Source organism: Aquarana catesbeiana, linkage group LG05 (assembly GCF_042186555.1).
Source record: "Aquarana catesbeiana isolate 2022-GZ linkage group LG05, ASM4218655v1, whole genome shotgun sequence".
In the NCBI taxonomy this organism is placed as follows: Eukaryota; Metazoa; Chordata; class Amphibia; order Anura; family Ranidae; genus Aquarana; species Aquarana catesbeiana.
In genome coordinates this window covers 204415163-204441494 of record NC_133328.1, presented here as the reverse complement: position 1 = coordinate 204441494, position 26332 = coordinate 204415163, and the positions used below count along the sequence as shown (strand labels likewise).

General features: G+C 43.0%; 1 protein-coding gene across 1 annotated transcript in view; it reads left to right on the top strand.

The window, feature by feature from the left end:
• EPDR1 (ependymin related 1) overlaps positions 1-26332 on the top strand; it is a gene marked incomplete in the record, with an annotated part of 80120 nt that overhangs the window by 32022 nt on the left and 21766 nt on the right. The window contains 1 exon segment of the mRNA XM_073630496.1: positions 22709-22917. Within this exon segment, the coding sequence (XP_073486597.1) occupies positions 22709-22917 (209 nt within the window).

Below are 26332 nucleotides of genomic sequence, written 5' to 3'. Positions count from 1 at the left end.
AAATAGTACGACCCCGAGTTGGGTGGTGGGACGATGTGGACATGTTTCCCATCAATTGCCCCTCCGCAGTTAGGAAAGTCCCACCGCTGGGCAAAGTGGGAGGCCACAGTCTGCCATTCCTGTGGCGTGGAAGGAAACTGTTGAGGAAAAAACAATAAACATTACTATTTTTGATCAGAAACATGGCAAGCAGATTAGACACAAACATTATGGGTCAACCTCCAGATAGCATTTATTAAGGGGAATTTAACAACGCCAAAGTATAAGGTACACCTATCATATCCCCCCCCCCCTCATGGGCCATTTCTAACATTATGGGGTGTGTGGAAATCTTGGACAGGTAACCCTCTTCACTTCATTGAGAGATGAGTGCCTAAATAATGGGTATTACTTGAAACAGCCCCTCCTTAGTTACACTATTGGCAGCCCACTGGACAGGTAAGAAGTGTCATAATACAAAGATAGAAATACACACTGTACACATTTGAGGACATTTGGACATTCTGCTATTACGTATCAAGATAATAATAGGATCCAAAAACTTTAAACAGTACCATTTGAAAGTATACCGGCAGGCCCTTGCACTACATGCTTTGGGGAATTCATCCATAAATCAGAGCACAAAAGAGATGAGTATAGTGTGTATGGGTTTGGCAAAGTCAGCAGATAGATGATTGAGGATAGAGAATTGGGATCAGCTGACTTAGCAGTTGGGGGAGGGAGAGTTACTAAAAATTATTTGGGGACACCACCAAAAAAAAGCCTCTGTCACTCTGCCTGAATTTAAAGCAAAAATAACATTTCAAAACATTTTAGGGGGTGTTTGGGGTAAAGCACTACTATGGAGCAGAAAAAATACATTGTTAAGTGACTACATGAGGTGAATATAGGGCCAGGAGACACCATGCTGGGGAGGTTATTGAAGGGCAAATATGTATGAAGGACCTAAAATAATAATTACAAAAAAATCCTGCATGCATGAGGACAAAGGGGACATTCACAGCATATTCCAATCATGGTAATTAGGGAATGAGGAAAGAAATACAATATATTAGCAAACATTCAATACAATAAAATGTGATATAAAAGGATAAAAATCTTACCTTCATATACTCCTTCTGCAGGACCTGGATGATGGCAGAACAGGTCTCTGGGATAATGATCCCCAGAGCCTGGGGGGAGATGCCTGTCGAGAACTTCAAGTCCTCCAGGCTTCTCCCTGTGGCCAAATACCGCAGGGTAGCGACGAGCCTCTGCTCCAGAGTGATGACTTGCCTCATGCAGGTATCCTGCCTGCTAATATAAGGGGTCAGCGAAGCCAACAGACGGTGAAACACGGGGTCCGTCATCCTGAGAAAGTTCCTGAAATCATCAGGATTATTCTCACGGATATCACGGAGCAAAGGCATATGAGAGAACTGGTCACGCTGAAGCAACCAATTCTTGGTCCATGAACTCCTCCCCACCCTGTTCATGGACTGGACTTGTGTCAAGGTCAGGACCCCAACACCAAGCCCCCGCACAGCACGAACTCTACGAGGAATACGCATACGCAACATGGCTAGAAAACGGTTGGCTGCTCAGAACGAAGTAACAGAACGCACTGAAGAACAGCAAGGCCTGTGAAGAGCGACCTGAAAAACAGTAACGAACGAACAAGAATACAATGACTAATTAAAGTCACGGGGAACTTGCTGCACGCACTGAAGAGCAGATACAAACCCACAAGCACAAACTGAATGGCAGAAAACGATCTGAAAGCCACGAGTCTGAAAAAGCGCGAATCGTCTCTCACCAAACTTTTACTAACACGAGATTAGCAAAAGGAGCCCAAAGGGTGCCGCGCTTGGTTCTGAACCGGCCTTTTCTAGTCTTGTCGTACATTGTACTAGTCTCGTCGCACTGTGGGCACTGGTAGGTGGCGCTGGTGGGCACTGTTAGGTGGCACTGTTGTGCATTGGTAGATGGCATTGGCAGGTGGCACAGATGGGCACGGATCAGCTGGCGGCTACTCTGCTTGATAGGGGCCGATGTCCCACTGACAGCCGCCGGTAATCGGCATCTTTTTTTTCTCCTCATGCTATCAGCGTGAGGAGAAAAAATAGCTGATTACCGGCTCTGTTTACATCATTGGCTGACAGCTGATCGGGTGGTAAGGAGTCTTATAGATTCACTGATACAGAGCGCACGCCCTGCAGGGGGTGCGCAGGCCGCTCGAGTCATTCGGCTATAGCGCAGATCTGAAGCGGTTAAAATGAACCAGACCCTCCCATTCAGAGCCAGTATATAAATGATGCTGCATCTTTTGATTTAGTAATTTTTAACACTACCTGAACACACTAGTCTATTGCCTCCATGAATGTGTAGCAACTTGAAGGTATCAGAGGAGGCCAACTACTACTAGTAAGCTACTGTGGCTTGGCTTGTGGTTGTGTGTCAAGTAAGTGGTAGAAGAGCCTGACACAATGAGGAAGGCCTCTCTTACACCTCTGACTCAGGGCCCCTGATAGAGCAGACAGGTGGCGCAGGAGTACAGAATGACATGATTGCTTTATGGTCTTGCTATCAGCAGGGCTGGATAGACTATCTGGATCAAGAAGAGGAGAACCATCAGTGGACCACAGCGGAGCAGGAGGCTGGAACAGGCTGGCACTGGTGACAACAAACAGGCACAGGCTGGTAGCAGACAGGCGGTGAGCAGGCAGCAGTGGAATATAGGCAGAGGCTCACAGCAGGCAGTCCAGCAGCAACTGGGACAGAGGCCGAATCAGATGGCTCATGTGCAGATGCGTAGGCAGGAACGAGGTCAGGATAAAAGCCGGGTTGGTAACAGGTCAGTGGAGCAGCAGCAAAGGGCACAGGCAGAAACAGGGTCAGAGGCAGACCAGGCAGCCTACAGGTCAGTGCAGGTGGAGTGCAGGAGTAAAGTCAGGACAAGCCAGTTTGGAAACAGTAGCAAGATGCAGAGTAACAGGTTGCAGTTATGGACTAGAATGCTGTAGACATGACAGCATTAAAACACTGCACAGGCTCAGTTTAAGTAGCCTGCTTGGCACCAATTCAAGCAACAGATGCACATACGTAAGCAACAGATGTGTTTGTGCGCACATGCATGTGCACACTTCCTAAGTGCATGCAGCGGGCCATGAATTAGCCAGGGCCTATGCAGAGGATGCCGTGTAATAGAGCCATCCTGTCTGCTGGTATGTCCTTCCTGATACTGCCATTGTAGCTGAGAGTCCTATGTTCCAAATTCAAGTCTCCACCTCCTAGGAACTAAAGATAGTGAAGTGATGCCTTACATTTTACCCAATTGCCTGCCACTTTAACATGCAGCTGTCATCATTTGATTAACTTTGGAGGTATAGGGGCATGACATTACAAGAACTTATGCAGGTATATTTTCACTAACTAGCATATCATTCCTTGATTCCTGATTTTTTGAGGTTTTAACATTCTTTAGTGTATCATCATGTACTGTACATCTTATACAATTTTAATTTAAATAGTTGTAATTTGAACAGAAAATCGGATGCCTAGTGCTTTTATATTGCATATTTTATTGAACATCAGTGTGGTAAATCCAAAAGTAGGGGTGGGCCCAATGTTCGAGTCGAACGTAATAGCGAACATTATGGGGAGTTTGCAGCAAATTTGAGTGCCGCGGAACACCCCATAATGCACTGCAAGATCGCAGTGCATTGACATCTCATGATTGGCCAAAGCATGCAGATGACCTGCATGCTTTGGTCAATAACAGCGCTGCTGTGAGAGCCATGATTGGCCAAAGGCAGGGTGCCTTTAGCCAATCATGGCTCAGAGGGCTAAGTCCATGCCCCACACTATATAAGGCTGCTTACATGGCAGTGTTATGATTGAGAGAACGTTAGCTAGAGGCAGGTTAGTTAGTGGCATGCTTGCAGTTTAGTGTATATATGTGTGTATATATATATATATATATATATATATATATATATATATATATATATATATATATATATATACATACAGTGTAGTCAGTATATAATATATATACAGTCATGGGCGTCTGCAAAACTTTTTTCAGAGGCGATACACAGTCGCATTTAACCCTTTAAAAGCGCCCCGTTAGCGGTCGAATAGTGCCGCTAAAACGATGGTAAAGTGCCTCTAAAACTAGCGGTGCTTTACCGATAACGCGCCAGATGGCAGTGTGAAATAGGTCTTGAGATAATTCAGCTTCACTCCATGCCCATATAAATATAGCCTAGAGAATGTACATTTTTCTATTTGCAATGTATTGCAATACATCTGTTGTGGCCATATTTTGATCTTGATGAAATCAGCCTATAAAGTATAGGTTGTTTTTATCAAGATTAAAATATGGCCACAACAGATGTATTGCAATACATTGCAATATAGAAAGATATACCGTATATACTCGAGTATAAGTCAAATTTTTCAGCCCTTTTTTTTGGGCTGAAAGTGTCCCCTTCGACTTATACTCGAGTCACCGCCGTCTGTCTGCATGATCAGCGTGTCATGCAGGCAGACGGCGGCCGGCGTGTGATGATAGTGTTCGGAGGCTATTCCAGCTTTCAAAAGCCGCGCCTCCTGCTCCTCTGTGATAGGCTGAACAGCTGTCAGTGTACAGCCTATCACGGACATTCTCTCATCCTCGTCCTTGGTATGAGAATGAGAGAATGTCCGTGATAGGCAGTCAGCGGTCAGCCTATCACAGACGAGGAGGAGGCGCGGCTTTTGAACTGTGGAATGGCCGCCGAACACTATCATCACACGCCGGCCGCCGTCTGAGGATGGAGATCGCCACAGGGAGGATGGAGATCGCCACAGGAAGGCTGCACAGGACACAGGTAGGCTGCACATGCACACAGGACACATGCACACAGGGACACAGGAACACAGGACACATGTACAGGACACACATGTACAGGACACACATGTACATGTACAGGACACAGGTAGGCTGCACAGGACACAGGGAGGCATGCAGCTGCAGATGGGCATTGTTGACCCTCTGCATTTCTCACCCTCGCCTTATACTCGGGTCACTACATTTTTCCCAGTTTTTTGTGGTGAATTAGGGGCCTCGACTTATACTCGGAATGACTTATTCTCGAGTATATATGGTACATTCTCTAGGCTATATTTATATGGGCATCATGTACTGGTATGCCTGAGAGACTGAGTAACTTCCATACAAAGTGAAGAAGATATTATAACACACAAAACAAATATATTTTTCCAGCAATAGCACAGCTGTCCAACTTTCCAAGCAATATATATATATATATTCTCCTCCTAACTGGCACAGTGGCACTGCAGTGCTGTTACCTGTGGTTCTTCAGTGATGCGATAGCACTGGCAGTGTATTCTCTCTCGGTCACTGCACGCACCAGTGGGAGGAGCTGGCGATATGCCGGCCGGATCGGCACAGTGACGTTACACAGGCAGGCTGAGGCAGCCAATCACGTTCCAGAACAGCCGAGATGTCGAGCAGAGGCCTGAGCGGCAGTCAGAGTCAATCCGATGATCAGGCTGGGGGTGAGGGAGGGAGGGACGGATGTTTGTATCAATCTGTGATAAGTCGGAACAGACCGAGAGCAGCCCCAGGCCAGCAGACGTAGAAATAAAAAGTCCACGGCTGTCATGGAGGCGGCTGCGGCGGCCATTGCGTTACACAGGGCAACTGTCTTCATTCTTAAACACCTTCTTATAGAGGTCGACCGATATGGGTTTTTCTCTGGCCGATGCCGATTTTAAAAATCGGGGCAGTCGATGGCCAATATATGACACCGATTTTTGTGGCCGATATTTTGGGCCGATTTTTTTTTTGGCAGGTAGCACTGGCAGGCAATGACAGGTGACACTGGTTGGCACTGGCAGATGGCACTGGTTGGCACTGGAAGGTGGCACTGACAGGTGACACTGGCAAGTGGCACTGATTGGCACTGGCAGGTGCCATTGGCAGGTGGCACTGACAGGTGGCATTGGCAAGTGCCACTGGTTGGCACTGATTGACAGGTGGCACTAATTGGCACTGGCAGGTGGCACTGGATGGCACTGATTGGCACTGACAGGTGGCACTGGCAGGCACTGATTGGCACTGGCAGGTGGCACTGTTTGGCACTGGCAGGTGGCACTGGATGGCACTGGCAGATGGCACTGGCAGGTGGCACTGGCAGATGGCACTGATTGGCACTGGCAGGTGGCACTGGTTGGCACTGGCAGGCTTTGGTTGGCATTAGCAGATGACACTGGCAGGTGGCACTGGATGGCACTGGCAGATGGCACTGGCAGGTGGCACTGGCAGGACCCAGCAGCTATCCAGCCAATGATTGGGCTGTTTAAGAAAGGGGCGACGTCACATACACCTAGCGGCCCACCAAGATCCCATCCCATTGGCTGGTGTTGGATAGCTGGGTCCCGCCCCCCCCCGGTCCCGCCCATCCCCAACATCCAACCTCAATTTTGACAGCTCCTCTCTCTCTCCATACAGTTTTACACACCGCGGCGCTGCTCCTGCTTCTAGTCAGGAGCGATTCCGAATCCTGGGCTCCGGTGCCCAGGATTCGGAATCGCTCCTGACTAGAAGCATCCTTAATACCAACACACCAGGAACCACCACCAGGGGACACACTCCAACTACTCCCAGACCATCACCTGTATCTACATCAAGGCTTTATTTTAAGCCCTTTAAGGTAATGGCAATGGGAGACTTGTTTTAAGGGAAGGAAACCATCTAATCATTGATTGTATGTGAAAATACATCATCCAGCTAATTTTTCACCAAAGTGTCCTATAGGAAATTAGAAGTTCACACTTTTCACTATTATTGGACATTTCTTATTGGATTTGCACCATTTATTTGATTTATCGCTATTTATTGAATTTTCACTTTATGTGTTTGCGCGAAATCCTTTTCATACAATCCTACAAAAACTTTCTTAGCGTTTCCTATCATATAAACACATAATATGAGTAAAGGCTCACTCAGGTTGGCACTACTCATGCCACCTGGTGACCAATATAGGAAACAGTCCTGATATATTAAGCAGTCCATCATTCAAAATATAAGGTGAGAATTTGCCCCTTTTTGCCACAGCATATCCTACCTAACTAACTAAACACCCCCAGTGTCCTTGAAACTTCACAGTCCATCAATTTTTTTTCACTCGGGGTGGAGCAACATTTCCCAGCAGTTTCCCTCTTCCCAGAGACAACTCCAGGGACAGGAGGCATGGCTGCAATCAGGCAACAAGCAGCCAGGCCATGGGGCAAGGGACCGCACTTCTGGACACAGGTCCCCTTGCAATGGTAATCTCAGTCTGTCTGCATAACAGCCAGGAACTGTGAAAGATTTCCTCATTGGATGAAGAACAAACATGTTGAAAGTCACATCAACAGGTTACTTTTCAGAGGGAGGCACGCTGGCACTTCACAGTACTAACCAGCGTGACTCAAGTGGGCACTCCTTGTATCTACCGGCAGCATTCAGTCCAGCACAGTCCCAGCAATACAGCCAACAGGAGTGTTCCCCACTAGCAACAATTCTTGTACAAAAAGGGTGGAGTGGCTTCTCAGCATAGCATCCTAACTTCACACTGTACACATTTGTAATCTACAGTATCAGGAAAATACAGTCCAATATCATTTACCAGTAATACCTGGGATTCGTTAACTTCAAGGCCTCTCCTTTAGCGTTCACCGTTGTGATGTAGTGTCAAATGTTGGCCTTGTTAGACCTGCGGATGATCACACTGTCTAAGTTATTTTGTGACCATAGCCCCAGGTGTGCAGCACTAAAAGATACTTCTCGGCTATCTTGGGGGACAACTTTGGGAAGTCCACCTGCAAAGGGATCCAAAGGAAACTTCGCACAGCTTCATCTATCCACTGAGTTTCTTTATCCTGGATCTCCTCCTCCAGATGGGCCGGTATATAAGGATACAGATATCCGTATTCTTCAGCCACCTTCCTAATAATGATGCATTGTACCTTGGACAGCCTGGGCAGTGTTTTAGGGTCTCCATACCCGGGTATGACCCGTGGGTCCGGAGCACGCTGAATAGGGTATCCCACAACAACATTGAGTTTACAATCAAACTTAGTTGCCTCTATCAGTTTAGTGGAAACAAATTTATAGACCTAATGTTCCCAGCGATCCTCCTCGAAGGACTTGGTAATACACACAGTTGGAGCGATGATAGTAGACAGTTCAATCTTAACACTTGCCTTAGGCCCGGGTGGAACCTCATCCTCTTCCAAGTCACACAACTGCTTCTCTTCGCTATCACTCCACTTTCCAGTCCATGACAAATTGTCAGAAAACAGTTCCCAGATCCAGTCAGGGGGGATACTTGAATTGGGCATGGTGGAGCATTCTTCGACTGGGAGATAGTTGCACGTGGAGCTGGCTTTAATGGGCACAACCGCATTATCTCCCTTAATGGCCACAGGTATCACCTCCCCCACTGGCACACCACTCTCACCCCTTTCTCCTCTGTGATTCTTCCATCAAGGAGAGCAGGTGGGCCCGACCAGGGCCTGAGCGCTGGGTCCTAGAGCCGCCACAGAAGCAAGAGGAGCGGAGCAGCTTCTCTCACAAGCCGGGTGATAGCAGGTGGGATCTCAATGCAGCTCTCAGCCGAGACAACGACATTTTTGTCCCAATCCGCTTGCAGTGTCCGCGGAGGCTGGGCTGGTAAGACTACTTCGAGCAGGGGTTCCCCGCAACGTCCACAGACGATCCAAGGCCTCAGATGCGTGGCCAAACCCGAAAACACTTCCCGCAGATCAGTCCCAAGGCCTCATAGCCTCCAGACGTGTACAGGTCAAGTCTACCCTTAGGTGTCAGTCAGAACATCTTTTGGTTCGCTCAGTCCAAAGCCAACACCCGGAGCATACATTTTCCATCGTACTTCCAAACTGCGCCATTTTCTCCAACCCACAACCAAGCACACGTGGCAGCACTTTTTTATCCTCCTCTGCAGAGTGGGGGCTCCTCCCCCTGCCAACTGATTGGTGTAGATACTTTCTAGAAACTTCAGCGCCTGCCTCTTTTCTTGTGCGGTGAGCCAAAACTTTAATGGAGTCCATTTTAACCCTTGCAGCACTGGCGTAAAGTGTCAAAAGACCAGGCTGATACTCTCCCATGAGCAATGAGACATGCTGGTTCTTCCCCACATTGTTGGAATGCACAATAACACAGTCTATATGAAGCAAAGATGTTACTTGCCATTTACCCATGGAGCCAGACGAAATCCCGATGTAGCTGTAGCCCATTGCTAGGGGCGACTGCTGTAGGAATAACATCTTAGCCCCACTTTGTGTGCCAAATGTAGCAAAGTCCCGGGGCCCCCGAGGCCTAATTGTGACCTTCAGAGTTAGGGACAGCCGACATCCTTCAGTGTAGAGTGGGTTACAAGGCATGGTGTGATGCAAGATGAAATAGTGCGCACCAGACACTTTTTGAATGCAAAGAGATTTATTGTGGGAGAGAGGGTTAGGGCCAGGGCACCCTTAGGTAGATGCAATGTTAATTGGCAGTCTCCGAGACTTCTATAGGTAGACAGCTATACAGGTGAAGGCCTTAAGCCGGACACCACTTCTGTATAGGTAGGAACGCTGTCTCCTGTGGCAACAATCTTGTAGCTGTCACTAACGGTAAAGGTATTCAACTATCTGCAACACGAACAGTTCTCTTTACCCCACACTCACTCACTGTGGGTCTTCACTCAACGAGTTCCCAGTCTCTCTCACTAGACTTCAGATCTACTAGCCACTGGATCCCCTGAGCTCTTTCACTGTAGCAGTATCTTCTCCAAACGTCACCCCCACTTCACCGCTGGGTCCCTGGCTTGGCACTCACCGATACTTCTCAAGCTTTACCACTGCTGATACGTTAGGTCCCTGACTTGGCACTCCACAATTGTCACATTTCCCTGACTTGGCACTTGCTGATGCTTTCCCAATTCTTCACTGTCCCTGGCTGTCAAAAAGTCTGCTCTGGTACTGGCCTCAGCTTACGCACAATGGTCTCTGGTAGTAAGGTGGATGGTCCCTTTGTGGCGACAACTTCCCCCACAGTTATAACCCTGCACTACTTCTGGATAGGCTCTCATATAGCCTAGCAGCCAGACGTACAACACACGTCCACCCAGACAGCCGCCCAGGTGGCACAGAACCCCGATCACCTGACTCTACAAAAAATAAATAGGCTCTCCCAGCAGGCCAAGGGACCCAAGAAAATCCCTGCCCATTGGCTGAGACACCCCATTTATTCCTAACCTGTCCTTGCAATGCCCTTGTCTTTTCTAATGTAACCAGATACCCGGCCATCTAGTGACAGAAGAGAGAAGTGCAGCAATTCCAGAATTAGGGCGAAATCAATTGATCTGCTAGCAATTGACCAAGGCAACTATCACTTGGTAAATAAATTTAATAGCAACCCTGCCTAAACATCAGGGTGCTACATCCTCCCCCTGCCTAGGAAAACTACTTCTCAGAGTGCAAAAGAATGCATCCTATCCCTATAATAATACAGTGCAATATTTTTATAAGTGACTCTCGAGTGGGCCCTATCCCCATCTGAGGATGCCACCCCCTTCCACAGCTATCCTACAAAAACTTTCTTAGCATTTCCTATCAGATAAACACATAATATGAGTAAAGGCTCACTCAGGTTGGCATTACTCATGCCACCTGGTGACCAATATAGGAAACAGTCCTGGCATATTGAACAGTCCATCATTCAAAATATAATATATTACAATGTACAGTATATAATTTGTATTGAAGTGATTAAGGGGAACCCTATGACAGAATTTTAAAAAACAGCGTGGATCCCCCCCCCAGTCCATACCAGGCCCCTCGGGTCCGGTATGGATTTTAATGGGAACTCCACACCAATTTTTTTTTTAAATTGGTGTGGGGTCCCTTCCAAAATCCATACCAGACCCTTATCCGAGCATGCAGCCTGAAGGACAGGATAGGGGGGACGAGCGAGTGCCCCCCCCGAACCATACCAGGCCACATGCCTCCAACATGGGGAGGGTGCTTTGGGGTCCCCCCAAAGCACCTTGTCCCCATGTTGATGGGGACGAGGGCTGCTTCCCCACAACCCTGGCCCCGTGGTTGTGGGGGTCTGCGGGTGGGGGGCTTATTGGAATCTGGAAGCCCCCTTTAACAAGGGGGCCCCCAGATCCCATCCCTCCCTATGTGAATGGGTATGGAGTACATTGTACCCCTACCCATTCACAAAAAAAAGGTTCAAAAAGTAGAAACCACAAAGGACAGTTTTTGATAATTGCTTTATTAAAAAGGGGAAAAAAAAGTGTCCCGCGATGTCCATCCATCTTTAATCACGCCACCCGGCGGACCCGAAAAGTAGAAAGAAAATAACTAAAATACTCCACTTCCATGGGAGGCGTACGGCGCCTGCTGTCTTTTCGTTGTGACAGCTGTTATATAGGCAAGTACGGGGCCACCTCGTGATGTAACCGAGTGACAAGTCATGTGCCGTCAGAGGGGGCAGGGTCATCCCGTTAAGTCAGCGTCAGCCCTTGACTATATAACAGCTTTCACAGCGAAAAGACAGCAGTCGGAGGGACGCCCCCCATAGAGGCGGAGTATTTTCAGGTTTTTTTTTTCTATTTTTTGGGTCTGTCTGCAGAGTGGTTGAAGATGGATGGACATCGCAAAACGCTTTTTTTTCTTTTTTTTAATCCCCATACCCATTCACATGGGGGGGCCGGGATTTGTGGGTCCCCTTGTTAAAGGGGGCTTCCAGTTTCTGATAAGCCTCCCACCTGCAGACCCCCACAACCACTGGGCCAGGGTTGTGAGGACGAGGCCCTTGTCCCCAGCAACATAGGGACAAGGGGCTTTGGGGGGGACGGCAAAGCACCCTCCCCATGTTGAGGGCATGTGGCCTGGTATGGTTCAGGAGGAGGGGCGCTCGCTCGTCACCCCCCTATCCTGTCCCCCAGGCCGCATGCTCGGATAAGGGTCTGGTATGGATTTTGAGGGGGAGCCCTACGTCAATTTTTTTTTCATTTTGCCGTGGAGTTCCCCTAAAAATCCATACCAGATCCGAAGGGCCTGTATGGATTTTGGGAGGAACCCCACGCTGTTTTATAAATAAAATTGGTGTGGAGTTCCCCTTAATATACATACCAGACCTGAAGGGCCTGGTATGGACTGGGGAGTGGGGGGGGCCGATGCCGATTTTTTTCCTTGATTTTTATCTATATTACCGGGAGCCGGCAATACATTACAGCCGCGAGCAAGTTTAAATGACATTTTTTCCTTTAGAAATGAAATTTTGCTGTGGCACTGTAAAACACATCAGACAGATGCGCCACTTTACAGGCAGACTAAGGGGACCCCCAGGCATGATATTAAAAGGAATATTTCATTTTTATTGTTTCACTTTAAGCATTATTAAAATCACTGCTCCTAAATAAAATGGTACCCGGGTCCCCATACACTTTTTATGGCAATAACTTGCATATAAGCCTTTAAAATTAGTATTTTCGATTTTTTATGTTCGTGTCCCATAGACTTTAATAGAGTTCGCATGTTCGAACAAATTTTTTCCCTGTTCGCATGTTCTGGTGCTAACCGAACCGGGGGGTCTTCGGCCCATCCCTATCCAAAAGCATGTAAATTCATGGTCTTGAAAGTCACCCTTCTATTTCAAACTGCAACCAACTGTAGTTCTCTAGAACTGCCCAACAATTCAAATGTCTCATCCTGGTAACCCTGACAACAATTCCTTCTTCTCCTTGCTTGTGCAAATGCCTCACTGTTTTTCCCAGGTATCTACATAGAGCTTGATAACATTTTCTTTGTTGGTGTGAAACATTCAGCCAATGCATCTCTAAAAGAATGTTGAGTCTGCAGATTTTCTTAATACAGTGCTGGTGCTGATTGTTGACAACAAATAGAAGATGGTATATTTTAGGTTCACCATAGGCTTAATAGCTAATGCTAATTTGTCATGGTGATTAGAGTAAAAGCAGTACCTCTTACCTAACAGTCAGTTAAAGAGAGGGCACTGACCAAACCTTTATCAATATCTCCAGAACAGAAGCAGGTAATGATTACCTTGCAATAAATGTCTAGTAATTGACCAGGAGGCAATTTTTTGTTTGTTTTTTTCTTCAAAACTGGAGTTTTACTATACAATCCATAGAAGTCTACTGAACAATGACATTGACTGGAAAAACTAAAACCAGGTTTTTGGTTATTCTGGCATGGGAAAATATAATCATTTTATTGTATACTGCATTGCATTTTATAGGTTTTATTTTATAAATAAGCAGAGCGCTGCCTTTTTTTTTTTTTTACATTTTGGATCAGTACTTTGTATGCTTGATGTCTTTCTGTCCTTTAACTTATTAAATGTAATCCAGCTCAATATGTATTCCTTTGGCAGTGCAATAGATAGATATATTTCAAGGCATCCTTATTGTGGGAAGAAAAATATATTAAACATAGAAGGAGAGAGACCAGACTGTCTGAATTCCTGGACTAATTTCTTACAAGGGGTTTTGAAGGATGAAGTGAGGTTGTATGAAGAAAAAAAATAAATAGGAGATGAAAAAAGGTACAGCAAATTAGAAAATTGCTCAGTTCAGTCAAAGGACAATCTTTCCAAACTGATATGCTTGGTCTATGGAAGCAACTTGGAAATAATCCTTTGCTCTATTATCACGACCAGGAAGGACTTGTATGTGCATAAAACCACAAACAGAAGCTAACCTTTGGCTAAATTCTCTCTGGAATAAGATATTTTATGCGGAAATCCCATATCCAGAAATTTCCAATAACCAGAGAAAGGAAAATGTGAGTAATAGCTGTTTTCAATAATAATAATATTGTGCATACAGACATGGTCAACTTAGCCTTTTTTTTACATTCCAATAGATCAATAGGACATATGTTAGCAATAACAAGTCAAATGATTGTTTTGGGTGGAAAAGTACCTCTTGCTTAAGTAAAATTAAAGAAAAAAAAATCTACTGCTTAGGAGCTTCTTCATATTGCCTAAGACCTAAAGTGAGGAAAGATCTGATCTACATTCAGGTTTTTACTGCTACCCAGGGCTCCGTTGGCGAAATTTCTCCTCACTGTCATGGTCACAATGGTTTCACCAGCCTATAAATTAGGAAGATTCCTGAAAGAGGGATTTGTCTAGAAAATGCTTTCCTTTCTCTTACTTGCTGTTGGACATTTTCCCTCAATTCCTGTCTGTAAAAACATTGCCACCAGATAGCTGTAAAGACCTGAAAGGGGATATAAACCTTCTCTGCCCTATCCAAGCTTAGGAGAAAAAAACTTTGGGCTGATCCTTCATGTTAAGCTAAGTTTTTTGCATTATTGTCTAACAACTATACAATACCATAAAGTGAAGAGTCTGGATGCTTAAACTCCTACAAAATCACCTTTATTGATACATGCTAGAAAAACGACAATCCATACAGCAATGGGGGTACAAATACAGCACAGCTAACTCATTTCACACCTTCCTTGGTGCTTAGTCATAACTAAGCACCAGAGAAGATGTGAAACACGTTAGCTGTCCTGTACTTGTACCCCCATTGCTGTATGGATTGTTGTTTTTCTATCATGGATCAATAAAGGTGATTTTATGGAAGTGTGGCCATCCAGATTCTTTGCTTTATGCTTCCTGCTGCATGAAGGGCCAGCACCCTTTCCATGTGCAAAGTTAATAGAGTAGAGGGATTTTGTTACCCGAAGCGAAATATTTCTTATACAAATACTATACTTCTCATTTTTTTTACTCCATCAACATGCACAGGGCACCTAATAAACATATCTTCTCCAATCAATTATTTGTGAATACTTTACTTATTTCCTGGTCTTCTCTTTAATTCCTTTGCCAAGTCTGTCCTGGCTTCCCTCTTTACCATATGTGATGAGGATGCTAATCTAAGTGCCTTTTGTTCCTGATTGCTCGTCCAAAGGTTATGGTGTATCCAATAACACTTTCCTTCCTTTAAAATTTGTCTGACTGTTGGGCTGGTTACATAGTGCTAATAGTTCAGCATTTGAGTTCACTTCTAGATGCTGGATACCTATTACATACCAGGTGCTGGAGTCCAATGGAGAGAGGGCTTCCTTTGTAGCTAAGTTCCAGACTCCCCTGTAGGTGAGACAGGAGGAGTCGGCCACAAAGTAGCACAGGTCGCCTGTAGAGTTGCTTGCAGAAGGATTCAGAAATACTGCTGATGTAATGAACAGAGTCTGCAGGCAGGTGGTGCCTGTGACATGTAACAGGTCTGTAGAATCAGGAAAAAGGTAGGAAGCAGAACCGAAGAAGTCAGGTGGAAGCCAAGGTCAACACGAGAAGCAGGCAGAGGGTATCCGTTAGACAAACCAGTAGTCAGGGACTGTTGACAGGCAGGAGACAGGTAAGGAACAAACTGGTTCAGAAACTAGGGATCACAGGAGCAAGAAATCAAAGGAACACAGGTAACAAGCTGAAGATCAATCAGCAACTTCAAACACTGACAGGCTTCCTTATAAAGGCCCATGTGAAGTGCTGGTGGAGATGCTGGGTCCTAGAGTCCTTCTGCTGTTGGTGCCCTTACAAATGCTGGTCCTAGAGTTCTTCTCCTGCCATTGGTGACCTGACAATACCAACAACTGACCAAAGATTTCTGTTGATGAAAATGTGCACACACAATAGACATGCTTCGTTTTCGTTCATATGCATTTTCGCCCGAATTTCGGGGATTTTTGTGTTCATTTTAACAAACGATAACGATTGTGCAGAATCTGAAATCCAAAAGATCTGAAATGAAAAAATGCTTTATTTTCGTATCCATTATATTTTCCTATCATTCCAGCAACAGGTCGATATAGATAGATAGAAGATTCAACATGACGGTGACAATAGCAATCTGTGTCTATCGAACCTGCGTTTGAATGTGCCTAACCTAACTCTATTAGTCCAAGATTATTCGACATAGAGAGAAAAGATTCAACATTATAGAGACATGAAGATTCAATGAAGCAGCTAAAAACAAACGATCGCTGCGAGCTGACATTTACGGTCAAATGCGCTACCCATAGGCTATAGAAGAATTCTAATGTTGTTTGACTAGTATTAATAATTAATAATATTAATTATTACTAGTCAAACAACATTAGACTTCCACTATATCTTGTGAGCGGAGCATTCGACCGGAAATGTAGGATCACGGCGTCGTACAGTTTAGCTGCTTCGTCAAATCTTCTTAGAACATCCGACAGACACCATAAGCCTTCAATTGACAGATTCAACCTTAATTAATTTGGATGTTTGGACAAATGCATTTTTTTTCGGAAGTAACGAAAACATTTTATTTTTCGGATGAAACCGAAATTCCAAAATTAAATATTTCAGTGTGCACATGTCTAATACACAATCAATTCTCCATTACACTACATGTCTCACACCAATAGAATTAAACAGATCTGAAATCTCTGTGAGGCTCTCAACTTAGTTCTTCTGTTAAGCTGGCATGCTTTCAAGATCAGTTGTCACTGGGTGTTCTGGCATGATTGATTCTCTTAGTGATGTCCTTAGTGAAGAAACAACAAGGAGAGAGGCGCCTCTGAGTGTAGATGTTTCTAAAACTTTAATAAAACATACGGTTTATGAATTCACATTTATGTGGTGAGTACAAGTATATAGGTCCCAAGCGAGGGTAAATCCTGGTGACGCTCCTGCTTCCTGCTCCCTTGATCTTCCACGCACTGACGCTGTCTGTGTAAGTGTCCACTGCTGTAGATGGAAAGCCGGCTGCTGTGGAGGAACTCAGAACGAGGTGTGAGGCACAAGGCAGGGATGGCTGCAAGGGATGACATCACTCGTAATGGACGTGTTTTGTGAGCATGCGCGCTGCGATATTCCGGCAAGCCGCGCTCCTTTTTCAATGGACTTCAATGGAGGAACCATTCGGAGCCATTATAAAGGAGGTTAACAAGGGAGGAGAGGGGAAAGTGACTTAAAATGTGGGTGGCACTAATTGATTTATATGCAGATGCAATCAAAGAGCAATTGGCACACATACAAGTCCAAATCATAACAAATAATATGCCTAAAAATAGGAACAATTAATAGGAACAATTAAAAAAGCTTTTCTTGATAGGCTAATATTTCTAATTAGCATAATATTACATAGTAGACAAAATTGTAATTCGAACTAATGATAATAATAATAGATATCTATGAAGCCCAGTATGCTGATACTGGATTATTATTAAAAAAGAAGGGAGGAAAATTTTATTTTTGAGAAAGCAATAATTAAAATGAAATAAAAACGAATATATGACAAGGGGCAGTCACATACAATCATAAATTTGTGGTCACAATAAAAATATACTATACAAACACTATAAATATGTTAAAATTAAGGGATGAAGGGCAGACAGATGACAAACACACACATGTTCATAAAAAACAGGTGTGGAACTAAAACATCAATAATATTATCCACTGTTGATGATATTAAATTATAATGTAATACAACATCTAAATTGTAGGTGTGCAAATTATGTACATACAGATGTATGTGCACACGTACATACATATATCGGGCTGTACGATAAACGATGAAAAATAAATTTAAATAATATCATATCAATAATGGTCCAAAGGTATGCTGCAATACCAAAGAGATATGTGGTATAGACATATAGACATATGTGTGTCTGTATGTACTAGAGGGGTATATCATATAAAAATGATATGTATAGGTATCTATATATACTTGGCATTATGGCCAAAAAAGGAGCTGCCAAAATTCAATGTTAGGCTTCCAAGAAAGGTTAGTGCTGGCCAATATTGTAAGTGCAAGAAACATAACATAATACAGTAGGATACAAAAATTATATATAGGGGACATATATTGAAAAACTATATAAAAATAATTTATTAATATTTCTTTCTCCATTAGAAATAATAGCCCATCAAGAAAAGCTTTTTTAATTGTTCGTATTTTTAGGCTTATTATTTGCTATAATTTGCACTTGTATGTGTGCCAATTGCTCTTTGATTGCATCTCCATATACATCAATTAGTGCCGCCCGCATTTTGAGTCACATTACCCTCCCCTCCCTTCTTATCTTCCTTTATAATGGCCCCAAATGGTTCCTCCATTGAAGTCCGTTGAAAAAGGAGCGCGGCTTGCCGGAATATTGCAGAGTGCATGCTCACGAAACGCGTCCATTTCGAGTGACGTCATCCTTTGCAGCCACCCCTGCCTTGCGCCTCAGGCCTAATTCTGAGTTCTTCCACAGCAGCTGGCTTTCCATCTACAGAGGTGGACACTTACACAGACAGCGTCAGTGCATGGAAGATTGAGGGAGCAGGAAGCAGGAGCATCACCAGGACTTACCCTTGCTGGGACCTATATGCTTGTATTTACCACATAAATATGAGTTCATAAACCGTATGTTTTATTAACGTTTTAGAAACATCTACACTCTCTCCTTGTTGTTTTTTTGCAGTGCCTTGGAACTCGGTTGCTGTTCCTATATGACGGCAGCCTTGAGTGCTTTGGACTTTTTATTACCCATATAAAATATTACTTACATGGACTAATAGACTGTGTATTCCACAACAGACTTTTGTTATTATTGGGAGATTTACGGTTCTAAGACATTACGCCTTCACTTGTATTTTTGTCCTTAGTGGCATCTCTGTTCTGACTTACAATGCTGCTAAAATAGTAAAATGACTGCACTTTTTTTCTATTTTAATGGTGCTCAAGATAATGGCCTTACCATCTTAGGTCTTATTGTTCATTTGGATTTACTTTGTTTTGTAGAGTTCATTTTTTAAGTCTGCATAGCTTGCTCCCTCCTGTAGACGAAGAAATGTGAACTTCATGTATTTAAACATTTTGCAAAGAAGGTAAAAATCTCCATTAACTAAAGAGTCTAAAAACTAGCCTTCAAGACTCTTCTGCATGCCTAGTTTCTTCTTATTCACTGTTTTACTCATGACATTGTTTAAGATATACCACCAAGAAGAGCATTAGAAACAGCTCCCTTGTCTGAGCCTGACTAAATATGAGAGGGCATAGATATAATTTCAACATGTTCTAGATGGAACCTGGAACATGTTCACAAAGTAGATTAACTTATCTGTAATGCCACTAAGCTTTTTTGATAAACATGAGCTTTTAAAAGTCGCCACTCCCCCTTTAAAGTAGCATTGGCAGTAATTTTAATATAAGCTGTTATTTCAAACTCATACTTATCTATCCTGACAATAACACATGCGCATTGTTCCAGACCTATGGAAAGATATGTATATTTTTAGGCAAGAAACTTTGGCAGGAAGCAGTGGGCAGCTTCTTGTTTCATTTCATATGTAAATATATTTGTTAGGACAAAACAAAGAATCATTATTTCATTACAAAAGGACTACTCCCATATCTTTTAAAAGGCATATATAGAGTTGTGTGGCTAGTGGAGAAATGCGTCTTTATTGGAGCATACACTGCCGGTGAAATCTAGACATGCTTGTAACTCTAATTTGCTGAACTCTTTATCACAAAGTTTTTCCACTGTAAAACTACACAATATGAAATGGCCAGTGCTGGCCACAAGGTACAAAGGAATCTTGGTACTGGCAGACAGGTAACTATAATGGTTATACTAAAATATTTTATTAAGTTGTATTATTTTATTGTGACGTTTTATGTCTATCTGGAGAGAGACTGGAGAACAAGGCAATGGGCACAAGAGGAACAAGGAGTAGAAGCTAAGTGCAACTCACTAGAGTTACAAAAGAAAAACTATAACTATAGCTACGAGCAAATGCCTTTCTGGAAACAGAGCAAAAAGATTCAGGGCAAACAAGGGACTAGAAAACCTGGTGGAGACAAAGAATACAAAGACTTACTGTGTCAGGGGTATCTAAAATTGCATATGTTTCCCATCCACCAAGAGGGACTAGAGGACTGAAGCTCCTGCCTGTTCATTTCCTGGATTTACACAGACATACAGAGGCACACCTCCAGCTCTGAAGCTTTCATTGGCCCTCTTATGACTCATCCCCCTCCCTTCCTGGCAAACTCTCACAAGAGTGAGAGAGAGAGAGCTGTGCATGATGTCATAAGCCTAGGTTTTTTACCAGACAAGAAACAGGAAGTGGGCCGTATAATGTATTTACTGGCAGAAAAAAAAATGTTTTACTATCCAAAGTTAAAACAACAAGGGCAGAAGATTTAATAGATGGAAAGATGAAAAAATTATGGACGTTTCGCTTTAAGAACAATATCACAATATATGAAAAATCCCTTTCTTAGCAAATTTGAAAAATCTAGAATCTAAAAAGACAACCTTGAGCCAGTGACTGTTTTATTTTCTTACACAATTATAATTTATGTTTTACTATAAATCTGACATGTAAGCATTTTATACTAGAATTTGACCTCTGTTCAGCTGCCCCAAGTGTAAATTTAAAATGACCTGATAATGTTTAATTTTGAAATTAAATCCATATGAAAGTAACTGAACAAAGTTCCTTTTATAGTTTCCAGTACATTTGCAGCAAAATAAATCTGTTATATTTGTTCTCTTTCCCAACTGCATTTACACATCAGGTGCTGACATGTCATATAACTTTCAGTAAAGCCTCATACCATTTTCTTTGTCCTAAACTCAATTCAGTTACTTGGACATTACACAGATGCTGCAGTTCACAGAGTTGTCAGGAAAGGCCATGCATACATTTTATAAAGTTTCACTTAAATCAGAGTAAGCGCATTTAAAAGATTTATTGCTATTTTAAATGTTGCATAATCCATGGCAATGAAAACAAACATAGTGTGATTTATGAGTATGCATATACAGTATATAGGTTTGTCAAGTCCCAGATTACCCAAGTTGTCCATTGTAAGTAACTGTTCAGGACTCAAGCTAATAGAAAAAGCATGAAAAATGACAGAAACTGTTTAAAAAAAAGAGAGTGTTTTTTTCTGTCACCTTGAAAAAGCACCACTTATTCTGACTCCAATTGTAATAGTTACTTATCCATTCCTGGGACCTCTATGTCTGGCCTCTATATTACAGGGACACACGCTGTGGACAATCTTCATCAGATAGTTGAACACACCAAAGGTTCGGCATCCACCAATATCTTTATTGCATGCAGAATGTTTGAGGCAAACAATATGATACAGTAGATGTTGGCCCTTACTTTGTTTGAAGGTCAAAAGGAATATGTATTTGTACTGCAATGTGCATCTTTATTATATAAGAACTCACAATGTTGAAATAAGAAAGTTACATAACATAAGGGTCACATATATACATAGATATATATGCAAGCATTCTTTATTGCTTAATGGTAGCAGAAAAATTGAGGTCAATGACCTGGCTGTGCTTTCGTGTAGGGAATTCTGGATCACAAGACTGGTTGAACAGAATTACACATCTTCAGACACCCAATACTGTATGAATTTCAATAGTGTATTTACCTGTGTACCTAGAGTTCAGTTTCAAATGTGGGCTAAACAAACATGTTTTATATCTGGACTGGTTTTCTTTTGTTGAAACACAACATTAATGTCCTAACTAATGACCCTCTGTTAGGATGAACCCTTTAACTCTGGCATTTCCTTATTTTCCTGGTGTAAGCCTGGCTTAAAATATGTGTAATTATCGTATAATTTATTATTCCTAGTGATTATCGAAAAATCTGTGGCCAATGATTTTACATGAAAATCTGCCCCTTTGCTTCTGCCTATAGACATGCACTGTACCTAGTAGTAAACCTTCCCCTAGTCCAAGTACCATGTTCTTACTTTTGATCTCAGTGTAATAAAAAACAGCCACTGCTGTTCTCTATACTTGTATGTAGGGGTCTTGTATCTGCACTTTGCAGACAAGTGGTAGGTGGACCTGCTGTTCCCACTCAAAGCTCTGCTCCTTTTTCCATTGAGTACAAAAAGTACAGATTAGAGAAAACAGAATGAACAGTATACTGTATGATGGTGTTCTGTTTCACTTGTATGTATTTTTTTAGGTTTATGTATTGAACTGTGTCAAGTTACTATTCTGTTATATAATGACATCTAGTGGTGGTTTAGGACCCCTATAACTTGTTGTGATTTGGTTTCACCCTTTGTTGTACCCTCCTTCATTCAGTCCTAGCTAAACCCTCCTTGTTTCTACCACAATCAGTCAGTGTTAGTTCTTCGCTTAGTAGTGTCATTAGGGTTAATTTACTATAGACAAATAGACTGTACACTTTGCAAGTGCAGCTACACTATTTTTCCCCAGAAGAGCTAAGCTGCCTGTGGATGGTTCCAAGCCAGCAGATGACCATACTATTCAGGCAGACTGGGTCTATGCAGGTAAATCAGTGCATAAAGCGTCATTTAAAACAGAAATGTCAGTATGGACATTGTCATCCACTTCCTATGAATCTCTTATAAAAATGCTAAAAAGAAACAGACATTCAGTTCACTGACTATGGGAACTTATCTGAACCTTCCCAAACAAATTGGTAATTTTTAATTGAACTATTTCATGTATGGAGACTTTTACATATTGACAACCATGTGTTCTAAATGTGACTGAGATTACATAAATAAATAAAAAAACATTTTCAACCCTAAATGTAATTGAGATGATGCCACAAAGTAATCCATTATGCGCTTGTATTTCTTTCTAATAGATTCTTTGAATATATCTTTCTGTACAAAGAGTCAGTGATGTTTCAGATTGAACAGGTTACTAAAACCTGTGTTAAGAGCACTCTGACTGCACAATGGGATCCATATGACATACCTGAAAATTCTACCTTTGAAGATGAGTACTACATTGGAGGACCTGGGGACCAAATCATAGTCCAGGAATGGTCTGACAGAAAGCCAGCCAGAAAATGTAAGTATTCACTGCTACCAGCTTTAATAATGGTTGGTATAGGTGCAGACTATATTGTGCACATCTACAAATGTATTAGAATTACCATGGTGACTATAATAATACTGATTTCACAAGAAAAAAAAAAAAACTGCAGGAACATGTATTTTTAGTGAGCTTATATTTTGACTTAGCATTGCAGTATATACTGTAATTTATTAAGGATTTGAGACTTTTATTTCACATAATTGCTCTTCCAAATTTTCACTGTATGAAATCTTCTATAGAGATTTGTTAGTGGCAAATTGACAACCAGAGGGAGCTGTCAGTCGCTCAATGTAATAAACCCATGCAATCTTTACGTCTAGAGGTGGTTTAACCATGCCTTCTTCCCAGTAAGAGTTGTGAAAAAGTGGAATAGATTCCCTCAGTTGTGGATTAGACCCACCTTACTTCCCACTTGTTCTGGGCAGCTCAGTCAATTGTTTTAAAAAAGAGCTGAATGCATTTCTAAATGCACAAAGTAAAACTGGATATAAACATGTATAGGTAATAACACATAGCTCCCAACTGTCCCTGATTTGGAGGGACTGGTCTTCATTTGGAACAAATTCCATAGGTCCCCTTTCCTCCTCACTAGTCCCTCATTTTTGTCTGATGTACAGTATATGCCTCTATATAAAATGCATTATTTATCTATCAAAAAGTGTTTTACAGTGCTAATCCTTTCGTTAAATTTATAAATTGTTGTATATGTAAATTACGAAAGCCAATATAAAGAATTAGTAGTGGTAAAAAGTACTTGTGGGTTTAAGTAATCTTTTTGTTTATTAATTCTCCATGTAACAGGAGCATGGCAGGGGGTGTGTCATATGCCTACATACTGTTGCTAATAGGTATCCCTCTTTCCCATCTCAGAAAGTTGGGAGTTGTGATAACACCAGAGATTGATGATTCAAGGAGTTTCCTATTACCTTAGGGAATCAGAAAGAACTTTTTTTCCCATGTTGGAGCGAATTGAACCATGTTGTATAGTTTTTTGTTATTTCCTGTGTATTAACTGTGTGTATAGGTTTCTATATGAGTAAATAGAGGTCTTCTATTTTTTTATTTTTTCTATTGGTTGAACTAGAGAGACTTGTGTCTTTTCTTACCCAACAATATAACCCTACTTCCCAATAAAGCAAAACTGCAGCCACCCATTAACTGTAAACATATCTGCTTACTGATTAAATCCATGTTTGCAAACTTAAGCCCTGTACACACAAGCCGAATTCCGGGCCAAAATTCTGCCAATGTTTGGCCCGTGTGTATGGGAGCGGGTCTGATGAGCATGCTGAAAAACCAGCAGCCAACTGGCTCACGATCAGCGCCCTCACCCAATGGCTAAGAGCACTGACCCTAAGTGTTCTGGTGGGGGCCACCCCCCTGTCAGAACACAACAGCTCAGTGGGGGAGATCACTGTACTAACGTCAGATCGGTACAGCGGCTCTGACCAGAGGTGACAGTTTTTTTTTCATTCAACCCGCTGGGTTGTGCCAGGCTTTACAAATCAACCAGGCCACAGCTATGTTGTGTTTGAAAAAGATAGCAGTTCCCATTATTAATCCTAAACAATGATGTTAATGCCAAATTAATCTGGTTCCCTACTCATCATTCAACCCACTTCATCTGAACCCATGCTGTCATGGATCTGCCTCTTAGGGGTTGATCGTCACAGCATCCTGTGCTCACTTTACTGCTGCAATCATACTTCATTCAGTGCAGCAGTAAAAACCTGTAACAAAGAAATGTACTGTATATACTGTATATTACACTTCTGAATTTTACCCCTTGAGTTGCCAGGCTAAGCCTCCATCTTCATAGTTCTAGGACGCCCATGATGTCAGGAAAGGTTCCACCCACTAATGGCACTGTCTGACATTTGGCATGCAGTACTGATGTCCACCAGCGGGTGTCTCCTGGCAGTCTGGAGCTGTCAGGGGAACTTTCCCCTGCTGGTGGTACCGTGTGATCTTTGGGCCGCGGTACTGGCATCCACCAGCGGGTGGTTCCTGGCAGTGTGGTGCAGAAGATGTGTATAAATACCCGGCAAGCACACACACTCCTTGCCTTGGTATCTTCCTTGCGCCCTGACCTGATTCTGTGAGCACTGAACCTGATCCCTGTACCTGAACCCTGTGCCTTGTACCTGAACCCGTCCCTCCTGTGACCCTGTTACCTTTACCTTGCCCCGCAGCTTTATCCATCCATCCTCTCCTTGTCCTGTTTGTTCCCTGTCCCCATCTGCTGGCCCCCCATTGATGACCCTGGCCTGGCTACGTTTACGATTTTGGCATTCCCCTATTTATTGTATATACTTGTCTGACTGTTATTGTTTGTGGGTTTCTGTTTGGTATTGGTTTATTGTGCACTGTGTAATATTGGAGGTGGTTGTATTTATATATTGTCACTTATCTTAAATAAATCATAATATTTTCACCTTACATGCGTTTGGTTCCTCTGTTGCTGTCCACACAGTTCTGGTCACACCTGATACATGACAGTATACCAAGGCTGTCCCTGACCAGAAGTGGCTGCACAGAGGAACCACCTTGGTTCTGTTGGCTTTGCTGGGATGAACCCTGATATGATTACTTATTATGCTCTACTGATGTCAGAGAGTGGCGAATATCTCCGCCAGACACTGAAAGAGTGGACCAATGACCAGCTGCTAGAGATCATTCATTTGGCTCACTCCCTGGTTGATCAGGGCTGTATGTTGTTTGGGGATGTGCAGCCTTTAATCCAAATGTGTGCTGAGCTAGCCTTGTCCTGTGTTCCAAAGTGCCGTGATTATATTTCTCCCCCTTTCAGTGTTGATCAGGTGGAGTCTCTGGTGTGGCTGTTAGAGGATGATTCTGCAGACTTTTTGGAGCACTATTTAGCTTGTCCTCAGTACAGATCCTTATTAGACAGATAGCATGTGAACCGTTCTTTCTCCAACCAGTGCTTCAAGCATGGTCTAATATATTACAATCAGCCTCAGCCAGCCCACAACAAACTTATTCTGCTACCAGACACCTGCCTGGCCAAATTTCTTCTCCCCATCACCCATAGCAACCTTAGTTTCAGCCCAGTACACTCTGCTTCCCACAAAATACCAATACCCTGTTTCTACTCCCTGCACCTATCCTGCCTTTAATCCACCTGCCTCTTCTCTGCTGCCCACAACAACCCCACAAAAACTTCCCCTAGCCACTCTTCCCTCTTCCCTGCCATATTCCAACCCACCTCTCCAGTCTGCTTCACCCCTTACCTACAGTCCTGCAGCTATCTACAGAACTTCAGTAACTAAGCCAAAGAAGATACGGAAGTTCCTTCCAACTCACACGATCCTGCCAGTAACCCAACGTGCCTCCTCACCAGCCAATTTGCTCCAGCCTGCTTCCGCAC